At 45.3% G+C, this 23791-nt stretch overlaps 1 protein-coding gene across 6 annotated transcripts in view; it reads left to right on the top strand.

Annotated features, from left to right (window-relative positions):
• DOCK9 (dedicator of cytokinesis 9) overlaps window positions 1-23791 on the top strand; it is a 491864-nt gene that overhangs the window by 314401 nt on the left and 153672 nt on the right. For all 6 annotated transcript variants that reach the window (XM_029604490.1, XM_029604488.1, XM_029604486.1 and 3 more), the window contains exons 19-22: window positions 3409-3501; window positions 5573-5696; window positions 6547-6668; window positions 18412-18498. In XM_029604490.1, the coding sequence (XP_029460350.1) occupies window positions 3409-3501; window positions 5573-5696; window positions 6547-6668; window positions 18412-18498 (426 nt within the window). The remainder of the gene's footprint in view (window positions 1-3408; window positions 3502-5572; window positions 5697-6546; window positions 6669-18411; window positions 18499-23791) is intronic.

Genomic DNA, 23791 nt, shown 5'->3' with positions numbered 1-23791 from the left:
CTCGAACCCTAACCACTAGGCTATTCCTATGCCATTTCACATTGACTGATTCTCTTCCTCCCGAGTCTATTGTTTAGCTGTTGGAAAAAGAGATGTTCGATGGGCATATGTTTAGGTTGGGGAAGGAGAGCACTGCATGTACGGTATAATAACACTAATTACGGCAAATAATGGCCTATCCGGTCTGCCCAACACTTTGCTTATGATAGTAAGTGCAGCTCCATGCAAGCTACCCCCATGCAGAAATCTTACACCCACTCTTTCTTCACTACCAACCTCAAGCCTCTAGGGATCCACAGTGTTTGTCCCATGTCTTTTTTAATTCATTTACTGTTCTCGTCTTTACCACGTCTTCCGGGAGGTCATTCCAGGGATCCATCACCCTCTCTGTGAAGAAATATTTCCTAGTATGGAGTTTCATATCGTGACCCCTAGTTCTACAGTTTCCTTTGCAACGGAAAAGGTTGGAATTTTGTTTCTCATTAATGCCTGTCAGGTATCTGAAGGTCTGTATCCTATCTCCTCTGCACCTCCTCTCTTCCAGGGTATCTGAAGGTCTGTATCCTATCTCCTCTGCACCTCCTCTCCTCCAGGGAGTACATATTTAGGTCCTTCAGTCTCTCCTCGTAGCTCTTTTGAAACAGACCCCCAGACCATTTTAGTTACTTTACATGTACATGAGTGTTGTTGTCCCCTTGCCTTCTCTCCATTACCTGCACAAATACATGGCCGGTTTTAGGACTGAATTTTTGAAATCATACGTACACACAAAAACGCCATTTTACGTGCATATATAGGCTTTTTGAAAGGGCTGGGAAACTATTTGCACACATCTAAAATCAAAAGTTGTGTGCATAAGTCTACTTTGAAAATTGACTGAAGTCCACATCTGTATACATTGACTTTATCTCTAAGCACTGTGTTACAAAATTGGGTCGCTATGCATGGACTTCACACCAGTTTTCAAAAAGAAGCAATACAGGTTGTTTGTCTTTGAAAATGTATGTAAAGTACCCACATTAAAACCGCCTGCTCCAAAATTGTCTTCTGCATTAGCAAAAAGGATGATAGTGGTGGTTTCTGTCCTGGGTGACTCCATATTACCAAAATCGGTTTAGGGCAGTAGTGGTTATCTTACAGTACAATTTGTGACATGTTCAGAACATACAAATGTCATGGAGAGCTAGCACACGTTCCTGGCCGGACTGAAAGAGAGAGAGAGAGAAAAACCCCTTCAAGGATTGAAAAGTCATTCATAAAATCACATCATGGTAGATTAACCCGGAGTCTGCTCCGACTGAGAGTTTATTCTCAGGTTTTAACAAAATTGTGCTTTTTTAAAATAAAATAAATATTAGAATTTTGGAATTAAACAAAAGGTGCAACTTAACTGTACCTCGAGTATTGTGTGCAGGTCTAGGTCACCTCATCTCAAAAAAGATAAAACAGAAGCAGACAAGGTAAAGAGCCGGGCAATAACAAGAAGTGGGATGGGAAGGCTAAACAGGTTAGTGCTCTTCAGCATGGAGGAGAGAGGACTGAGAGGGGGGAGAGGAGAGGAGTGAGGACTGAGAGAGAGGAGAGGACTGAGAGGGGGGGATAGGAGAGGAGTGAGGACTGAGAGGGGGAGAGGAGAGAGGACTGAGAGGGGGGATAGGAGAGGAGAGAGGACTGAGAGGGGGGAGAGGAGAGAGGACTGAGAGGGGGGATAGGAGAGGAGAGAGGACTGAGAGGGGGGATAGGAGAGGAGAGAGGACTGAGAGGGGGGAGAGGAGAGGAGAGAGGACTGAGAGGGGGGGGATAGGAGAGGAGAGAGGACTGAGAGGGGGGGGATAGGAGAGGAGAGAGGACTGAGAGGGGGGATAGGAGAGGAGAGAGGACTGAGGGGGGGGGTAGGAGAGGAGAGAGGACTGAGAGGGGGGGGATAGGAGAGGAGAGAGGACAGAGGGGGGAGAGGAGAGAGGAGTGAGGTGGAACAGTTAAATAGGGAAAAGTTATTTCCCTTTCAAATCCGCACCTCTATTAGGGGACACGCCGTGAAACTAACAGGTTTAAAACAGATTGAAAAATATTGCCAGAGGACGTGGTAAAGTCTGGGAGCACCGCTAAGTTTTAAAAAGGGTTTGGACAAGTTTCTGGAGGAGAGATGTATTAAACCTGGAAATTGCCATCTCTTGCTTCTGGGAGTGAGGGATAAAGATTGGATCTTTGCACTGGGATCTGCCAGGCACTCCCAAGTGATCTGGACTGGCCAGGACGCTGCGCTTGATGAATCGAGGATTAAACGTATTTAGGTCCACCAGTCTCTCTCATAAGTTACTGACAGGCCAATGCAGTAATCTTGGCCTAATAAAACGGGCTCTGGTTTTTAATGACGCCTGATGCAGTGAGTTAATGATATGCTAATGCATCGGAAGTTTAAAAATGCGTAAAGACTGTAAAATGTGCGTTGGGCGCAGGTCGGAGGTGGAGGAGTCCCTGGCGGGCTATGTGAGTAAGTGAGTATGTGAGTAAGTGCTACTTACCTGGATAAGTAGGTAGGTGCGGGCTGCCACCACCACCACCACCACTTACTCGGAGACGTTTTGACTATTTTTTTTGTTTTAACTTTGTTTTTTTCCCCATTGTGCTGTAATCAGGGGTTACATTTCTAGTGCCACGTGCAGTCTCTCTGCATCAGGGGTAATGCCCTGGTTTGAATGGAGGGCGCTCCTGCCTTCAGAGAACCAGCAGTCGTTTGCATGGAAGTATTTCTCTCACAGTTACAAATAACTCACAGCACACAAGCTGTGATAGGGATAACTCTTCTTTTCTAATGCCCATATGCGCCTTCGTTTTCATTCTGCTGTACTGTACATTTGTCATTTATGGGTTCTGGTGATTAAGTACATACTGCAGGTTATAAAAGCACTTTTTATTTTAAATTATGTTTGCATTTTTGTAAACCACCTAGACGGACATATAAATGCCTTATTGTGCCGTATATAAAAACTTTTTTAAATAAAATAAAAATCACTAACATGAGGCAGATGGGTGGATCAGGTTTCATATGAAAGCGTGCATTGTGTTAGATGTGCTGAGCATTTTCCATGTGCTGGGAAAAGGTAGGAAAACTGCTTAGTAAAACTTTAATTTTAACCTCATGATGCGTTGAAATACTTTTGGATTATTGTTTAATACGAAGTGTCCTAGCCATATTATACTCTTTGACTGTCTTGCAAAATTTGATTCAAACCTTTTAAATCCCATGCAATGCATTTCATTGGTTTGCAAGGCGTGGGAAAGTCATTAGTTAAGAAAGTGGAATGAGGTCTTCGACATGAGAAATGTCATTTTATGCTGCTAAAGCAATATTAGCATTTCCTCTTGAAAATCAAATCACTGACATGGGTTTGTCTTTGTTTTTAGTGCATTTATGGAAGACCAGGTGGACCAATATTTGTAAGAAATGCTTTTGCTGCAGTTTTACATCATCAACAAAATCCAGAGTTTTATGACGAGGTAAAAGAAATGTTTAATTACCACTTCAGCAACTTTCTGTTTGTCAGTTTTCCAAAACTTCAGTACATAGACTTTATAGGGGGGAGGGGGCAAACAGCAGATTCAGTAAATATTAAACAGCCTGTATTTTAAGCATTTTTATATTTAGGCAGAATCTGTGTTATCCATAATATACCAGAAAAATGTGTGATAGTGCATCTGGAAAAGGGAACTACAAAAAAATAAACACTTGGCTAAAAGTTTAAAAAGAAAAGGCATCAGATGCAACAGAGCAGTGTGAAAATATGAACAAATTATAGCATTCCTAGCCCTCTCCTGGAGGTGCACCTAGCCAGTCAGGTTTTCAGGATTACCACAATGAATATACATGAGATAAATTTGCATATATTAGTTCTCCATTGTATACACATCTATGCATATTCATTTATGGGTATCTTGAAAACCCTCTAGGAGAGGATTTTCAAGGTGTTGCATATGGGGAAAAATAATTCATGCTGTAGTTACACGATGTTAGGTTCCATATGAGGAGCTACCACCCAGGAAAAAGATCTAGGCATCATAGTGGATAATACTTTGAAATCCTCTGCTCAGTGTGCTGCAGCAGTCAAAAAAGCAGAATGTTAGGAATTATAAGGAAGGGAATGGTTAATAGAACGGAAAATGTCATAATGCCTTTGTTTCGCTCCATGGGAGACCGCAACTTGAATACTGTGTACAATTCTGGTCGCCGCATCTCAAAAAAGATATAGTTGCGATGGAGAAGGTACAGAGAAGGGCAACCAAAATGATAAAGGGAATGGAACAACTCCCCTATGAGGAAAGGCTAAAGAGGTTAGGATTTTTCAGCTTGGAGAAGAGACGACTGAGGGGGGATATGATAGAGGTGTTTAAAATCATGAGAGGTCTAGAACGGGTAGATGTGAATCGGTTATTTACACTTTCGGATAGTAGAAAGACTAGGGGGCACTCCATGAAGTTAGCATGGGGCACATTTAAAACTAATCGGAGAAAGTTCTTTTTCACTCAACGCACAATTAAACTCTGGAATTTGTTGCCAGAGGATGTGGTTAGTGCAGTTAGTATAGCTGTGTTTAAAAAAGGATTGGATAAGTTCTTGGAGGAGAAGTCCATTACCTGCTATTAAGTTCACTTAGGGTCTGATTTTAAAAAGCATTTACATGCGTAAAACTGGGTTTTACGCATGTAAATGCACTTTACTCGAGTAAGTGGGCTTTTGAAAATTGCTACAATATATGCCATTGAATCGTCCATAGGATTTACTCGCATAAGTGCACTTTACATGAGTAAATGGCTTTTGAAAATTGCTACAATAGTAGTTACATTTATGCACGTAACTCCTTTGAAAATTACCCCCTTAGAGAATAGCCACTGCCATTAGCAATGGTTACATGGAATAGACTTAGTGTTTGGGTACTTGCCAGGTTCTTATGGCCTGGATTGGCCACTGTTGGAAACAGGATGCTGGGCTTGATGGATCCTTGGTCTGACCCAGTATGGCATGTTCTTATGTTCTTATGATGCTTAACCCCTCTTACACTGATTTTCAAATAAAGCATTTTATTAATAAGGTGGGTCTGTATTGCAAGCTTAAAATGCTTGCCTACTGAAGAGCCTGCAGGTTTGCGTCAGTAATAATCATAATGTTGTCCGGTTTTCATTCTTGTATGTCTACCTTTACAACACGTAGTACAAGTATGAATGTTTAACCTGTAAACCGTTGTGATCTACTGATTCTCAGTTGGAACGACGGTATATAAAACATCTAAATAGAGTACGCTTTCCCAACTTGTCATGATTTGTACCTCCTCTCGCTCTGCGCAGTGTTAGCATGAGGAATACTGGAGACCAATTAAAATAGGCACTTTGTTTGTCTGTGAGGAAAGCATAAGAGACTGTTAAATCTGTGAACCCTTCAGCTACAGATGCCCGCGGACCTGTCCCTGTGGTACGGGTACAGTAAGGAGCGCCGTACGCCCCTGCACTGACTGAGGAGTTTGTAGTTGGGCAAAGGATGAAGCCTCTCTTCTCTCTCTCTCTCTCTCTCTTTCAGATTAAAATTGAGCTGCCCACACAGCTCCAGGAAAAGCATCACTTGTTGTTCACATTCTACCATGTTAGTTGTGATACTTCAAGCAAAGGGACTACGAAGAAGAAAGATGTCATAGAAGCCCAAGGTTTGAGGCGAAGATCATATTTTTTCTTATTTGTCACAGTGAAATGACTTAGTCTTGTACTAATAAGCTTTATTGTTAATGCATATTATCCTTTGCATGACATTCTTGTAAGCATCAGTGTCATTGTACTAGAATAGTGTCTCTTAATGTTTAAAAACAAATAATATAATTGGTTTGTGTTTGTATTTTTAGTTAGCAGTTTCCTCCCCTTGCAGCTGAAAACGTGCTGGTGGTGCTGACCCTCCATTTACAGCCAGCTGGGCTTCCTTAAACTGCCGCCCGCTGCTGCTCCCTCCGAGTGTGGCCATGGTGTCACCGTTGCGCAGTGACCGAGCCTCACTCTCTCCCAGGATTTGTCAATGCTGCCTCTGCCGCTGCCTCGGCTGACCCGAGGAGTAGAAGCCTTGCTTGAATATTGAATATTGAACCTGTACTGCCCGTACGGCAGCGCGCAGCGTTCTCTGGCTCTTCTTTTGAAACTTGAGACATTAACTGTGGAGTTGGAGGCCTTTTCAGATGATTAATAAAGCAAGAATCATTTGTCAGATTTTAATGACATGCTGGAGAATGTTTTTTCTTCAAGCTATTAATTGGGCCAGCCATTAGTGAACAGCAATACCGACCTTGGTACTTTTTATGTATTGCTATTTTCTTGTTTCATTTCTTCAGATGTATTTGCAATAGGAACCGGGCCGTCGGCATGCACGCTTGTTGTCCCTATGATGAAATTCTTAGTGGCATTCCATTTGCAGCTCTAGACGTTTCTAGATGTTCCTGAAACCAGTAGATACTATTTACATTTCAGCTCTTGGAGTGAAACTTCATGCATACTTTTTTTTGTTTCTTGTAGTTGGCTATGCCTGGCTTCTACTTGTGAAAGATGGCAGAGTAGTGACAAACGAGCAGCACATTCCTGTGTCCTCCAATCTTCCTCCAGGCTACCTCAGTTACCAGGAACTCGGGATGGGAAAGGTACACAGTCAATGCAAAGCTCAACACAAGTGTACTTTCTGCAGCTCTTTGTTTACTGCATTACCTTTATCGGTTTTTCAATATTTTTTTTTTTTTACTCAGAAGTGTGGACACGGTTTGTCAGAGCCTCAAAAAATCATTATGATTAGTTTGTTTGCAGGTGCCAAACGTGTTGAATGCATTACTTAAGTGGTGCACTTAATTTCTATAATCAAACAAAGAGTTTCCTGGTTCATAAGGTTTTACTACAAAATTGTGGCATTTGAGAATTTCAAACAAAACAAGTGAAAACAGAACAAGTGGGAAAAAAGCACTTATATAGAGTCATCTATGCCCTTTCTTTAATATCACAGGTATATGCGCGGGGAGACAAAGTAACACATTAATGATGGCAGAAAAAGATCAAATGGTCCGTCCAGTCTGCCCAGCAAGTTTCGTATGGTAATATCTGCTGCACCATGCAGCTTATCCCAAGTTTCTCTTCTGCTGCTCCGTGCAGTTATTCACTGAACCGCCTTGAAAATTCAGACAGTATTGATGTGTTTTCTTGCCTTAGAAGCAGTCCTGGTCTTTTTCACTTATGTCTGCGGATCAGTACCCCAGACCGTGCCGACTGGTGTTGGTGGGCATCTGAATCCAGTTCCTCTTCCACCACCATCAGAGCGGAGAGTGATGACAGAGTTGCGTCAGACGCATCAAGGCTTTACTGGTTAAGGGTAGTAATCCCTTGCAGGTTACCTCATACTTAGCAATTCCCCAGACTGTAAAAGTTAGGACCCTCATTAGTTGTTGTCTGAATTCATCTTCCCTTTTCCGTCTGCCATTGAAGCGGAGAGCAATATTGCAATTGCATCAAGAGTATCAAGACTTATTGGTTAAGGGTAGTTATCCCCACATTAGTGAGTTACTCCCATGCACCTTTTCCTCAATTGGCAGTTGTTTGTAATTACTAGAGATGTGAATCGGAACCAGAATCGGTTCGGATTTCAGTTCCGATTCACATCTCTAGTAATCACTGAGCACCAAAAAACACTTGTGTGTACCCAAAAATCAAAAGAATAGTGTTACCAAAATCACTCTCCCACATGATTTGTCTTTTAAAAGCAATGTAACTCCTCATAAAGAGGAGTAAAAATACTTCCCTCTGCTTAACCAGGTGTGACCAAAATAGTTGTTCTTGCAACGTGGGCCATGTTTCACCAGTCAGCTTTATCAGGGGGGCTGAAAGAAAACATAAGGTACACAAATTAATCATTGCACTGAAAACTGGGAGGCTGCAAAAGTCTCCACAAGCAAAAAACAAAAATCATAAATATATTTTAGTGATTTGCTTACCAGCACGTTTCTCTTAAAATCACATTTTAAAGGCAAGTCACGGTCTTTAAATCTTATGTGTGAAAGAGATTGGTCAAGGCAGGTCAGTTCTCTTGGATAAAACATCTGCTTTTGCTGCTGCTGATCATTTAATATTACTTAGGCTGCCTGCAGTCTGGCGCTGGCTTTGTTCATTTCTTCCAGGGCGTCAGATGCAGGTTACAGGCAGTAACAGCTCTGAATGGGGATGTGCACATATACGGGTGTTCAAGGATCGGCTCTCCCCCTGCATTGTTTAATATCTGTCTGCAGCCACTTTCTCAGCACTTGGTTTAACCTTTAGAGCTTATGCTGACGATATGTAACTTTGTTCTCTAGTGTATGATGATATAGAGGAGGCATTTATCTTTGGAAACAACTAATTGGCTAAGGAATAACCAATTATTTCTTACCCCTGCCAAACGGAGGCGCTGTGGATTAACAGTCATCCTCCCCTTGTTCATAGTCCGGGGCTGTACACTGATGTATAAATGTTGTAAGGGATTTAGGAGATGTATTGATTCAAGTTTATCCTGTCCACCACGGATCAGAGAGATTTTAAAATCAGAACCTTTTACATTGACACTTCTTCTTCATTTGAAGTTAGATACTTTCAAAAGGTGATTTTGGTTGCGTGGTTCAGTTTTTCTCTGCTATTGATTATTGTAATTCCCTGTATGTGGGGCTGCCACGTTGCCAGATTAGGCCACTTTGGCTTGTGTCATATACTGCTGCCCGCCCCACAAGCGAGCACGTAACCCCTATGCTGGTTGCACTGGTTTCCTGTTACATACAGAATGTCCTTTAATCTCGAAGGCTGTTAGGGTGACCCGATGTACCTTGCTAATTTGCTTTTCCCATACTGTTTTCTGCAGAGCCTTTGCTCTCCAGGACAGCACTGCTTGCATCCTGTGTATAATTTTACTAATCATTCACTGTTGATCATTTATATAATGTTACAAGATGTACAAAGCACTGACGAATGCCTTTAGCCTGTACCCTCCCTCCTCTAGAGCAGTGGCTCTCAACCTTTTTTTGGCCGGGAGCACACGCGAGCAGGTCTGAAAGTTTTCCTCTTCAATTCTTAAATATAATTTTTGCTATCTGGACTTTTTCCCATTTTGGTAGCTCTCCTCTGTCTGTGACCTTTGGCGCTATGGCCTCTAGAATAGGATACAGTGCTGCAGATATTATCTCACCCATGATATCTCCACCTTCTTTCTGCTGGTGGCTTTCTAATGTACATGTGGCTCCCATCACACAGGAGACACAGTCACTTTCAGGTCCTTCTGTTTTATGCATATTAGCTCCTTGCTCTACAAATAAACTGTTCCAGTGAGTGACCCCACAGCAAATACATGACTGCTACTTTTTGGCATTAAATTTTAGTTAGCAAACTCTCGACCACTCTTCAGGCTTTCTCAGATGACTCCTCATTTTTACCTTCTTACGGGATTGTATGTAACAAGGCTGATTAGGACATGACTGATCCCTGTGGCATTCGGCTGGTGACTCTCCTTTCCTTAGAGCAGAGGTGGGGAAATCGTGGCCCGAGAGTCTGACCACACTCGTCGGCACTCGTCCTGCAACTCTTGGTGGCCCTGGCTTTGTCTGCAGTAGTTGTGACTTCACTGAATCCGCCCTTCCCTCCCCCAGCGAGCAGCTGTCAGAAGCGCTGGTGTCGCTCTCCCTGGGCCTGACACTTTCCCAGATTTGCTTCCCCGGCTTGGAAGGACAGGAGCTGCTGTTACTGACAACAGAGTTTCCTTCTGCTCCTGCCACGTTCCCTCCCGCACCTCCAGGCCACAGCTGCTGCCTTCAGCACTCCCCACTCTTCAGCACAAACAGCTCATTACAATGGGGGAGGAAAAAAACCCGAAAATCCCTTGCTTCTGATCCCCAGCTGGCCACACAACTGACCTTTTGTCTGCTTTCTTCTTTTTACATTGAATATAAATCTCCCCTGCAGCGACTTAATTGGAGCTCTAAGAGGGAATCCCTCATCCTATCACCTGGCATAAGCAAGTTCAAAAATAAATCAATAATAATTATAATAAACAATGTCTGCCTATATCCTGTATAGTCTCACACTAGCCAAAATCTAACCCGGTTTACCACCTAAGTGGTACAATATAGTGTAACAGTGCTTGCCGGCTGCCTGCCTTGACCATAACTTGATCTCTGACCATCCTTGCCAGCCACCTCCCATTGACCTTGACCATCCTCATCTACTGCCTGCCTCTAACCCTAGCCATGGCCGAGACATCTTTACCAACGTCCACGAGACTCACACCTAAGTCCTGCTGGTTCCCTGAACCTGAGGGCTCAGCCTAAGGGGACTGGAATAGATGAAGCTCCAGACCAGTCTCCTGCCAGCCTAATCCTGCCAGGGAGATCCTACAGGACCTTCCCTGTACGCTGAGCCAACCTCTCCACAGCAACAAGGATCCACAATCCTTACACTAAGAAACTCATCTCTAAGCTGTCAAGCCTTTTTATGAGCCTTTTATGTGGAATGATGTCAAAAACCTTAATGAAGTCTAATAGAAAAACAGAGCATGATGGAAGGTCGATCATATAGCTAATCCAGTCTGCCCAGCCATATCTCCTGCTCAAATGTTATAGTCTCTCCCTCTTCCTCAGGGATCTTCTGTGCTTGTTCCTTGTTTTCTTGAATTCTGAAATTAGGAAAGCTAATGAATTAGGCAGTACAATAATCGGAGATTTAAATTACCCCAATATTTGGATAAATGTCATATCAGGACATACTGGGGTGGGGGGTGGGGTAGAGTTTCCAGATGGTATAATTACTGCTTCATAGAGAAGCTGGTCCTGGATTTTAAGAGTCTAATTCTCACTACAATGTAAGATCTGGTATCTGAATCAGTTGTGATTCTGCTGGTTGGCAAAGGTGATCATAATGTGATCAAATTGAATATAATTTCTAAAGGGAAGATATTCAGGAAATCTGCAGTAACCTTTAACTCTAAACAAGTAGACTGATAACATTAGAAAATTAGAAAAAAAGAAACTAAAAGTGATTGCAAATGTTAAAGGTTTGCATGAGATATGAATGAAGTCTGAAACCATCATCTTGAAGCCCAAAAAAGATGCATTCTGTTCATTTAAGAAAAAGTAGAAAGAAGACCAAATGACTGCCAGCTTAGTTAAATGGTGAGGTGAAAGAGGCTATCAAAGCCAAAAAGATATTTTTCAAAAATTGGATGCAAAGGAAGAAAATAGACAAGAACATAAGCACTTACAAGTTAGATGTAAAGCATTAATAAGGCAGACCAAAAAGAATTTGGGAAAAATCTTGCCAGAAAGACAAAAACACAGTATAAAAAATGTTCAAGTATATTTGAAGCAAGGAGCCGGTGAGGGAGTCAGACCTCCAGATAAAGAAAGGGTAAGAGGGGCTTTCAAGGAAGACTAGACCATAACAAAAAAATTAAATGATTTTTTTTTCCCTTGGCCTTTCCTGAGGAGGATGTCAGGATGATAACTATGGTGCAATATTCATTGAAGGTGATGATTCAGAGTAACAAGCAAATCATGGTGAATAGTGTAAATAGACAAACTAAAGAGTAATAAATTCCCAGGAGTGGATGGTATACACGCCCGAGTTCTGAAGAAACTGAAAAATTAAATTGCAGACTTATTACTCGTAATCTCATTCAGATCAGCGACCGTACCTGGATGGTGGCCAGTATAATGCCTATTTTTAAATATAGTTCCTCAGGCGAGCTGTGAAATTACAGACCTGCTGTGAGTTTGACCAGTAATTGCCAAAATAGCAGCAGCTATTCTGAAGAGCAAAATTGCAGGTCATCTAGCTAGACATACATTAATGGGGCCGAGCCAACATGGATTTAGCAAAAGGAATTCTTCTTATAAATGTTAGATTTTTTGAAGGGGTTAATAAACATGTGGTCACGGGTGAGTCTGATTATAGTACATCTGAATTTAATGCATGTGACAAAGTCCCGCAGAGGCTTATCAAGAGATTAGAGTCTTGGGATAGAAAGCGACATCCTATTGTGGATTTCTAACTGGAAGATCGGAAACTGACTGGACTGAATGGTAATTTTTCTCAGTGGAGTGCTCCAAGGATTTGTATTTGATCGGGTGCATTTTATTATATTTATAAATGAGCTGATGATACAACATTATTCAGTAATTAGATCACAAGCCAATTGGGAAGAATGGCGGAAGAACCTTACGAAACTGGGGGCACCAGTAAGCATGGGGGTAACCTGCATGGATGGAGCAGCAGTTACTAGTACCCTTAACAGAAGGCATGAGATTACCACCCTTAACCAACAAAGCTTGATGCTTTTGACACAACTGCAACATTGCTATCTGCTTTGCCGTGGGGAAGGGGAGGGATAGAAGAGGAATTGGATTCAGACGATAACCAATACTGATCATGACTTTTACAGTTTAGGGTACTGATACACGGACATAAGGAAAAAAAAGCACAGGACTGATTCTACCACCAAGTTGATAAGCAAAGCACATCAAGCAGCACTGTCTGAATTTTCCAGAAAGCTCATCACCCAGTAAAAATATTGCTAGCAGTACATTTTTTATGGGTGTTATGGCTTGCGGATAACTGAATGAAACATCTTTTCCTACCCTTAAGAGAAAATGGGGGTAATCTGCATGGCAGATGCTACCATAAGGAGGTTACTGGGCAGAATGGATGGACAATTTGCTCCTTTTCTGCTGTCATTACTATGTTAAATGGCAGATGAAATTTAACATTGTCGATTGCAAACTGGCTAAAAGACAGGAAACAGAGAGTAGGATTGAATGGGCAATTTTCTCAGTGGAGAAAAAGGATCCCCTCAGGGATCTGTATTGGGACCCTTACTGTTCAATATATTTATAAATGATCTGGAAAGAAATACGACGAGTGAGATAATCAAATTTGCAGATGACACAAAATTGTTCAGAGTAGTTAAATCACAAGCAGATTGTGATAAATTGCAGGAAGACCTTGTGAGACTGGAAAATTGGGCATCCAAATGGCAGATGAAATTTAGTGTGGATAAGTGCAAGGTGATGCATATAGGGAAAAATAACCCATGCTATAATTACACAATGTTGGGTTCCATATTAGGTGCTACAACCCAAGAAAGAGATCTAGGTGTCATAGTGGATAACACATTGAAATGGTCGGTGCAGTGTGCTGCGGCAGTCAAAAAAGCAAACAGAATGTTGGGAATTATTAGAAAAGGAATGATGAATAAAACGGAAAATGTCATAATGCCTCTGTATCGCTCCATGGTGAGACCGCACCTTGAATACTGTGTACAATTCTGGTCGCCGCATCTCAAAAAAGATATAATTGCGATGGAGAAGGTACAGAGAAGGGCTACCAAAATGATAAGGGGAATGGAACAGCTCCCCTATGAGGAAAGGCTGAAGAGGTTAGGACTTTTCAGCTTGGAGAAGAGATGACTGAGGGGGGATATGATAGAGGTGTTTAAAATCATGAGAGGTCTAGAACGGGTAGATGTGAATCGGTAATTTACTCTTTCGGATAGTAGAAAGACTAGGGGGCACTCCATGAAGTTAGCATGGGGCACATTTAAAACTAATCGGAGAAAGTTCTATTTTACTCAACGCACAATTAAACTCTGGAATTTGTTGCCAGAGAATGTGGTTCGTGCAGTTAGTATAGCTGTGTTTAAAAAAGGATTGGATAAGTTTTTGGAGGAGAAGTCCATTACCTGCTATTAAGTTCACTTAGAGAATAGCCACTGCCATTAGCAATGGTTACATGGAATAGACTTAGTTTTTGGGTACTTGCCAGGTTCTTATTGCCTGGATTGGCCACTGTTGGAAACAGGATGCTGGGCTTGATGGACCCTTGGTCTGACCCAGTATGGTATTTTCTTATGTTCTTATGTTCTTATCCAAACTATAGGTACACAATCCTGAGTGCTGTATTGTGATCCCACCCAGAAAAAGGATCTTGGAGTCGACATAGACAATATTTTGAAATCCTTTTTCTCAGTGTGCAGCAGTAGTCAAAAAGCCCCATCTCAAAAACAATATAGTGTAACTATAAACATAGAAACATGATGGCAGAAATAGACCATATGACCCATCATGCGTCTAATTTATCATTATTCTCATCACTTCCTTGTAATTATCCCATGTTCTCTTGAATTCAGATACTGTTTTTGTCTTCACCATTTCCACCAGGAGGCTGTTCCACACATCCACAACTCTCTGTAAAGAAATATTTCCTAAGGGCAACTGAGTCTTCTCCTTTCAACCTTCTCATGACCTCTCATTTTGGAGCCCCCTTTCCATTGAAGAAGGTTCTCCTCCTGTACATGGAAACCTTTGAGATTAAGTGTTTGGGTACTTGCCAGGTTCTTGTGGCCTGGTTTGGCCTCTGTTGGAAACAGGATGCTGGGTTTGATGGACCCTTGGTCTCACCCAGCATGGCAATTTCTTATGTTCTTCTGAATATCTCTATCATATCTCTCCTTGAGATACTCCCCACATTTTGAGAAAGTTAGTTTTCCTGAAGTCTAGGACCCTTGCCCTTAGAGTGAACCTTCATCTTTTGCATCCTAATATTGATGCATATAGGGAAAAATAACACTTGCTGTAGTTATATAATGTTAGGTTCTATCTTAAGCGTTACCATCCAGGAACGAGATCTGGGGTCATAGTGGATAATACATTGAAATCGTCAGCCCATTGTGCTGTGGTGATCAAAAAAGCAAACAGAATGTTAAATAAAATGGAGGATGTAATGCTTCTGTATTGCTCCATGGTGAAGACCGCACCTTGAATACCTTGTGTAGTTCTGGTCACCGCATCTCAAAAAGGATATAGCTGCCATGAAAAAAGTACAGAGAAGGATGATCAGAATATGGGGCATGGAATTGGCTGCCCTATGAGTAAAGGCTAAAGAAGTTATGGCTGTTCACTTTGGAGAAGAGATGACTGAGGGGGGGATATCTACAAAATCATGAAAGTTAATGTAAATCAGTTATTTACTCTCAGATAATAGAAGGACCAGGGGGCACTCCATGAAGTTAGCAAGTAGCTCATATCGAAGAAAATTCTTTTTCACTCAGCGCATAGTTAAACTCTGGAATTCACTGCCAGGGGATGTGGTTACAGCAGTTAGTGTTACTGGGTTTAAAAAAGGTTTGGATAAGTTCCTAGAGGTTAAATCCATAAACTGCCTTGATGGTAATTAATAAGCAATAGTAGCTTGGGATCTATCTAATGTTTGGGTTCTTGCCAGGTACCTGTGACTTGGATTGGAAACAGGATGCTGGGCTTGTTGGACCCTTGTTCTGACCCAGTATGGCATTTATGTTCTTATGCACCACACCATCCAGCAGTCGCTGGTTCCCGGTACCAGAAATACTGACCTGATGGTATCTCCCCCTTCCGTGTGGGTTCCTTTATCAGTTACAGAGAATCCAGGATGTCCCTGCTTCTAGAAAATACTGCAGTTGGGATGTCCCAATCAACATCTGGAATATTAAAATCCCCTAGCAGCAGCACCTTCCCTTTCACAGCAATCCTGTGAATATGCTCCCTTAATCTCTATCCATCTCCTCTGTGATGGAAGTCTGTATATTACATAAATAATCTTCCATTCCCCCTTTCCAGATTAACCCACAGTTTCTCCTCCTTACCTCGTAAGCCTTCAATGCTGTTGCTTTAATGTTGTTCTTTATATATAATGCCACACTGCCTCTTCTCTTTCCTAGATTCATGTAGGCCAAGCGGAGTTCATGCCGGGCAGGATAATGGCCGATAATGTTAGGAAATTGATTAACCTGATCCATATAGCTAAAACTAAAGGTGAACCAGCAACTTTCTTGACTACAGATGCGGAAAAGGCCTTTGACCGGGTCTATTGGCCTTTCCTGTTTGCCGTACTGGACAAGATGGGATTAGGGGGCACCTTTTCCACTTGGGTGAGGGAGCTATACCAGGATCCCCTAGCGTGCTTAAAGATTAACCATAGCTATACGGCGAATTTTCATATCCGCAGGGGAACCTGATAGGGATGCCTTCTGTCGCCACTATTGTTTGCCATAAGCTTGGAACCTTTAGCAGAGGCAATACAACAAGCAGTAGATGTGTATGGGGTTCTGAGCGGACTCCAGCAATATAAGATCTCACTACCAGTGGTGCTGGCAAAGTTAGAGCAATTTGGAAATCTATCGGGTCTATGGATCAACCTGGATAAATCGGAGATACTCCCGGTGAATTTCCCTGCGGATCTGCTGAGAGAGGGTAGGTGGGAGTTTCCATTTCATTGGACAGAGGGTCCCATTAGGTATTTAGGTGTTAAATTGGGCCTGGATTTGGATTTGTTAGTGCAACAGAATTATCGGCCCCTGATACGGTCGCTGATTGGAGACCTTGAAAAGTGGGAGCGGATGCAATTCTCATGGTTTGGTAGGATCTCAGTGATTAAAATGAATCTGTTACCAATGATTGGGATATAGTTATACCTGTCTACAATCTATTCAGGAAGGACCGGTTAGGAAGGAGAAAGGAAAAGGCATGGCATTATATATAAAGAACAATATTAAAGCAAAAGCATCACTGGGCTTAGATAGTCATGGTTTTCTGTGAACCAGGTCTCCATGACAGTTACTATATCTAAATCAGTTTCTTCCATGACTGCCTCTCGATCTGCAACTATTAGCATTAGTGTACATAGCTTTCCAAATATTGCCTTTTTTCCCCATTTCTATATGAGTATTTGTTTTAGTTATCTTAGGGTTCTGTTCACCCATCCCCAATGATTGTAGTTTAAAACCTTCCTTAGTTGGTTTGCAATTCTGTGTTGAAAGATGCTGCATTCCTTCTTCAACAAGTGGATCCCATTTCTGCTCTCAAATCCTTTATCATCCCATGATCCAGGAAGCCAAAACATTCACATCAACACCACATATGCAGCTGTTCATTTATCACCAGTATGCGAGCCTCCCTGCCTGGACCTTTATCCTTACTGGGAGGAGTGAGGAGAATACCACCTGTGTGCCTATCTGCTTTTCCCTCTCTACCATTTATTTATTTAAAATCTTTCTAAGTAATATACCATCGCAATGGTTTACATGTAGACACATTAATGTAAGTGGGTGCATACTATCGTACATTCCAACAGGTGCCACAAAAGGTTCAGTTACAATAAATCGTTATAGACAATCACTTGTTTAGTGAAGTAGGTCATGAACAGGTGTACCTGTAAGGTACTGTTCACAGGTAAAAATCATATTCATAGTGTTTACAATTACGTTTATTGTGAGGTAGATTTCATAGATTATTGAGATGCACATTCTTAGCATAGTGCTGTGCGCAGGTGTTGTTCTTCTGCCTATTCCTGTGTATTTCCTATTCTCCAGTCTCTTTATAAAATGCTTGTTTAAAAAGCCATGTTTTTAAGCTTTTCTGAAAGGTTTTGAGATCTCTTTGCAATCTGATCTCTGGAGGCATTGTGTTAGCAAGTGTGGGGCCTGCTAGTGATAAGGCCCTTTCTCTCACTTGGGTTAGTCTTGCAGTTTTTACTGAGGGAATGATTGAGAGCTTTGTTTGCCGATCGTGAGGGACGTGTACTCGTAATGCTGTATTTAGCCAGTCCGATTTTTCATCATGTATTAGTTTATGTATGGTCACAACAACCAAAAAGAAGCAGCTACCTCTCCAATTGATAAATAACTGAATACAAGGAGAGAGGAGACGGAATATAATCCACAAACCGTTTTCACATAATTCCTAATCTCACCAAATGACAATATCATAGATTTAGAGCTCTATAGAACTTTAATCTGCAGCCTCTCGCCATGCAATGGGCCGTAGGCTGTATTCAGTCTTTAGAGCATTTTTCTTTTTAATCACTTATTGTCATTTGTATCTACACACTATTGCTTTATTATATTAATAGTTCTTTATCGAGTCTTATACTATTATGTTCAATGTGTCTTACACTCTATCACCAAACACCAAAAGTAAAAAGAATACTTGGCCAACAGATGCTCCCAACATGAATCATGTTTCAACTGAACCTCAGTCTTCTTCAGGGGAATAATTTCAATTTCATATAGGCCAAAATATTCTGTTAATCCCTGACACACATTCACCGTCTCTAAAAGGATTCAAACATGGCGCCTCAACGCTGAGGCGCCATGTTTGAATCCTAATAGGGTCCCTCAATCAGAAATTCTTAATTGCATTGCGGTTTTCAGATTTTGTGCTGCTGCTGCTTCTGTAAATCTGATTTCAGTTTGCGTTTTCCAGGCAAAGCTCTTTCAGGAATGTGTGATGTGAATGCAGAGTTGGATGTTGTACTTAAATACTTTCCTTCTCTCCAACTTCCCCACTATAAATACAGCACTCTGGTCCTGAAATTAAATGGGTGGACGGAGCCAAGCAACTGCTGAAGATTTCAACTCATCTCGTTTCCACGGTGTACTCGCAGGTGAGTGTTAAAGCTTTAAAATGTTGGATGCAGGGCTAATTAAACCTTATAAACTGTGTTTCCACAAAGAATGATCAGTCTCTGACACTTTTTTTTTTTTGCATTCCTATACTGAATTCACAAGAATTTTTAGATACAATTTGAGCAAAATCTTAACTGTCTAGGAGGCTATTGCCAGTATCTTGTTCACCATAGCTCATCTATCCAACATTTTATTATCCGCAACCAACCTACACCAAACTACCTTGGGTATCTGTGTAGTTGAATCATCACAGAGCAAACCATAAACTGCAAAAATTAACCTAGAATGCCCTAGAATAAGTGTTGTAGCCCTGAGATCACCTCTTATTTCTCCATCTGCAAGCAGGACTGAATTATCCCTGACGCATGGATGATATCCAGCGGCACGGGATGGCTCCTTGTCTTGTAGCTCAGAGCTTTTGCTTTACTAAAGCATGGATGGCAGTTCCCTTTTGAGCCCCTCGGTCATTTTTTTTTGTCTGAGCTACAGCATGAATATTTATCCTTCTGGTTTTTGTTGTTGTTCTTGATTTCATTTCTTAAACTACTTCTGGAATATTCTTAATTTTTTCATCACTCTGTTTTGCTTACCTGCCTTTGCAGCCCCCTGAGCAGTGCTCTTTAGCTGTGAACAGGAAGTGTCTGTCTCTAAGATGGCCACCTAGTGACTTGAAGGCTTTCATGCGTGATGATAAGATGTCCACCACCTGTAGTACTGTTTCTGGGGGCTGGGAGCGTGACACCCGCGCTCGCTGTAGTACTGTTTCTGGGGGCTGTGAGCGTGACACCCGCGCTCGCTGTAGTACTGTTTCCGGGGGCTGTGAGCGTGACGCACACCTGCGCTCGCTGTAGTACTGTTTCTGGGGGCTGTGAGCGTGACGCACACCTGCGCTCGCTGTAGTACTGTTTCTGGGGGCTGTGAGCGTGACGCCTGCGCTCGCTGTAGTACTGTTTCTGGGGGCTGTGAGCGTGACGCACACCTGTGTTCGCTGTAGTACTGTTTCTGGGGGCTGTGAGCGTGACACCTGCGCTGGCTGTAGTACTGTTTCTGGGGGCTGTGAGCGTAACACCCATGCTAGCTGTAGTACTGTTTCCGGGGGCTGTGAGCGTGACGCCTGCGCTCGCTGTAGTACTGTTTCCGGGGGGTGTGAGCGTGACGCCTGTGCTCGCTGTAGTACTGCGCTCGCTGTAGTACTGTTTCTGGGGGCTGTGAGCGTGACACCTGTGCTCGCTGTAGTACTGCGCTCGTTGTAGTACTGTTTCTGGGGTCTGTGAGCGTAACACCCATGCTAGCTGTAGTACTGTTTCTGGGGGCTGTGAGCGTGACACCTGCGCTCGCTGTAGTGCTGTTTCTGGGGGCTGTGAGCGTGACACCTGCGCTCGCTGTAGTGCTGTTTCTGGGGGCTGTGAGCGTGACACCTGCGCTCGCTGTAGTACTGTTTCCGGGGGCTGTGAGCGTGACGCACACCTGTGCTCGCTGTGGTACTGTTTCCGGGGGCTGTGAGCGTGACGCCCGCGCTCGCTGTAGTACTGTTTCCGGGGGCTGTGAGCGTGACGCCCGCGCTCGCTGTGGTACTGTTTCCGGGGGCTGTGAGCATGACGCCCGCGCTCGCTCTGGTACTGTTTCCGGGGGCTGTGAGCGTCACGCCCGCCGCTCGCTGTGGTACTGTTTCCGGGGGTGTGAGCGTACAGCCTGTGCTCGCTGTAGGTACTGCGCTCGCTGTAGTACTGTTTCTGGGGGCTATGAGCGTGACACCTGCGCTCGCGTAGTACTGTTTCTGGGGGCTGTGAGCGTGGACGCACACCTGCGCTCGCTGTAGTACTGTTTCTGGGGCTGTGAGCGTGACGCACCCTGCGCTCACTGTAGTACTGTTTTGGGGGGCTGTGAGCGTGACGCCTGCCGCGCGCTGTAGTACTGTTTCTGGGGGCTGTGAGCGTAACACCCATGCTAGCTGTAGTACTGTTTCTGGGGGCTGTGAGCGTGATACCTGCGCTCGCTGTAGTACTGTTTCTGGGGGCTGTGAGCGTGACACCTGTGCTCGCTGTAGTACTGCGCTCGCTGTAGTACTTTTTCTGGGGGCTGTGGGCGTGACACCTGCGCTCACAGTAGAGCTGTTTTCCGGGGGCTGTGAGCGTGACACCTGCGATCGCTGTAGTACTGTTTCCGGGGGCTGTGAGCGTGACGCCTGCGCTCGCTGTAGTACTGTTTCTGGGGGCTGTGAGCGTGACGCACACCTGCGCTCGCTGTAGTACTGTTTCTGGGGCTGTGAGCGTGACGCCTGCGCTCGCTGTAGTACTGTTTCTGGGGGCTGTGAGCGTGACGCACACCTGTGTTCGCTGTAGTACTGTTTCTGGGGGCTGTGAGCGTGACGCCTGCGCTCGCTGTAGTACTGTTTCTGGGGGCTGTGAGCGTGACACCTGCGCTGGCTGTAGTACTGTTTCTGGGGGCTGTGAGCGTAACACCCATGCTAGCTGTAGTACTGTTTCCGGGGGCTGTGAGCGTGACGCCTGCGCTCGCTGTAGTACTGTTTCCGGGGGGTGTGAGCGTGACGCCTGTGCTCGCTGTAGTACTGCGCTCGCTGTAGTACTGTTTCTGGGGGCTGTGAGCGTGACACCTGTGCTCGCTGTAGTACTGCGCTCGTTGTAGTACTGTTTCTGGGGGCTGTGAGCGTAACACCCATGCTAGCTGTAGTACTGTTTCTGGGGGCTGTGAGCGTGACACCTGCGCTCGCTGTACTGCTGTTTCTGGGGGCTGTGAGCGTGACACCTGCGCTCGCTGTAGTGCTGTTTCTGGGGGCTGTGAGCATGACACCTGCGCTCGCTGTAGTACTGTTTCCGGGGGCTGTGAGCGTGACGCACACCTGTGCTCACTGTAGTACAGTTTCCGGGGGCTGTGAGCGTGACGCCCGCGCTCGCTGTGGTACTGTTTCCGGGGGCTGTGAGCGTGACGCCCGCGCTCGCTGTGGTACTGTTCCCGGGGGCTGTGAGCGTCACGCCCGCGCTCGCTGTGGTACTGTTTCCGGGGGGTGTGAGCGTCACGCCTGTGCTCGCTGTAGTACTGCGCTCGCTGTAGTACTGTTTCTGGGGGCTATGAGCGTGACACCTGCGCTCGCTGTAGTACTGTTTCTGGGGGCTGTGAGCGTGACACCTGCGCTCGCTGTAGTACTGTTTCTGGGGGCTGTGAGCGTGACACCTGCGCTCGCTGTAGTGCTGTTTCTGGGGCTGTGAGCTTGATACCTGCGCTCGCTGTAGTGCTGTTTCTGGGGGCTGTGAGCGTGACACATGCGCTCGCTGTATTACTGTGTCTGGGGGCTGTGAGCGTGACGCACACCTGTGCTCGCTGTAGTACTGTTTCTGGGGGCTGTGAGCGTGACGCCCGCGCTCGCTGTAGTACTGTTTCCGGGGGCTGTGAGCGTGATACCTGCGCTCGCTGTAGTACTGTTTCTGGGGGCTGTGAGCGTGACACCTGTGCCCGCTGTAGTACTGCGCTCGCTGTAGTACTGTTTCTGGGGGCTGTGAGCGTGACACCTGCGCTCGCTGTAGTACTGTTTCCGGGGGCTGTGAGCGTGACGCCCGCGCTCGCTGTAGTACTGTTTTTGGGGGTGTGAGCGTGACACCTGTGCTCGCAGTAGTACTGCGCTCGCTGCAGTACTGTTTCTGGGGGCTGTGAGCGTGACACCTGTGCTCGCTGTAGTACTGTTTCTGGGGGTTGTGAGCGTGAGACCTGCGCTTGCTGTAGTGCTGTTTCTGGGGGCTGTGAGCGTGACACCTGTGCTGGCTGTAGTACTGTTTCTGGGGGCTGTGAGCGTGACACCTGCGCTCGCTGTTTGTGCTGATTCTGGGTGCTGTGAGCGTGACACCTGCGCTCGCTGTAGTGCTGTTTCTGGGGGCTGTGAGCGTGACGCCTGCGCTCGCTGTAGTGCTGTTTCTGGGGGCTGTGAGCGTGACGCCTGCGCTCGCTGTAGTACTGTTTCTGGGGGCTGTGAGCGTGACGCCCGCGCTCGCTGTAGTACTGTTTCTGGGGGCTGTGAGCGTGATGCCCGCGCTCGCTGTAATACTGTTTCTGGGGGGGTGTGAGCGTGACACCTGCGCTCACTGTAGTACTGTTTCTGGGGGCTGTGAGCGTGACGCCTGCGCTCGCTGTAATACTGTTTCTGGGGGCTGTGAGCGTGACACCCTGCGCTCGCTGTAGTACTGTTTCTGGGGGCTGTGAGCGTAACACCCATGCTAGCTGTAGTACTGTTTCTGGGGGCTGTGAGCGTGATACCTGCGCTCGCTGTAGTACTGTTTCTGGGGGCTGTGAGCGTGACACCTGTGCCCGCTGTAGTACTGCGGTTGCTGTAGTACTGTTTCTGGGGGCTGTGAGCGTGACACCTGTGCTCGCTATAGTGCTGTTTCTGGGGGCTGTGAGCGTGACACCTGCGCTCGCTATAGTGCTGTTTCTGGGGGCTGTGAGCGTGATACCTGCGCTCGCTGTAGTGCTGTTTCCGGGGGCTGTGAGCGTGACGCCTGCGCTCGCTGTAGTACTGTTTCCGGGGGCTGTGAGCGTGACGCCTGCGCTCGCTGTAGTGCTGTTTCTGGGGGCTGTGAGCGTGACGCCTGCGCTCGCTGTAGTGCTGTTTCTCGGGCTGTGAGCGTGACCCCTGCGCTCGCTGTACTGCTGTTTCTGGGGGCTGTGAGCGTGACGCTTGTGCTCGCTGTAGTACTGTTTCTGGGGGCTGTGAGCGTAACGCACACCTGCGCTCGCTGTAGTACTGTTTTCTGGGGGCTGTGAGCGTGACGCACACCTGTGCTCGCTGTAGTACTGTTTCTGGGGGCTGTGAGCGTGACACCTGTGCTCGCTGTAGTACTTTTCCGGGGGCTGTGAGCGTGACGCACACCTGTGCTCGCTGTAGTACTGTTTCCGGGGGCTGTGAGCGTGACGCCTGCGCTCGCTGTGGTACTGTTTCCGGGGGCTGTGAGCGTGACGCCTGCGCTCGCTGTGGTACTGTTTCCGGGGGCTGTGAGCGTGACGCCTGCGCTCGCTGTGGTACTGTTTCCGGGGGCTGTGAGCGTGACGCCCGCGCTCGCTGTGGTACTGTTTCTGGGGGATGTGAGCGTGACACCTGTGCTCGCTGTAGTACTGCGCTCGCTGTAGTATTGTTTCTGGGGGCTGTGAGCGTGACACCTGTGCTCGCTGTAGTACTGTGCTCGCAGTAGTACTGTTTCTGGGGGCTGTGAGCGTGACACCTGCGCTCGCTGTAGTGCTGTTTCTGGGGGCTGTGAGCGTGAC

The sequence above is a fragment of the Rhinatrema bivittatum genome, chromosome 5 (genome assembly GCF_901001135.1).
Source record: "Rhinatrema bivittatum chromosome 5, aRhiBiv1.1, whole genome shotgun sequence".
Classification (NCBI taxonomy): Eukaryota; Metazoa; Chordata; class Amphibia; order Gymnophiona; family Rhinatrematidae; genus Rhinatrema; species Rhinatrema bivittatum.
This window is presented reverse-complemented; position numbering and strand designations above follow the sequence as displayed.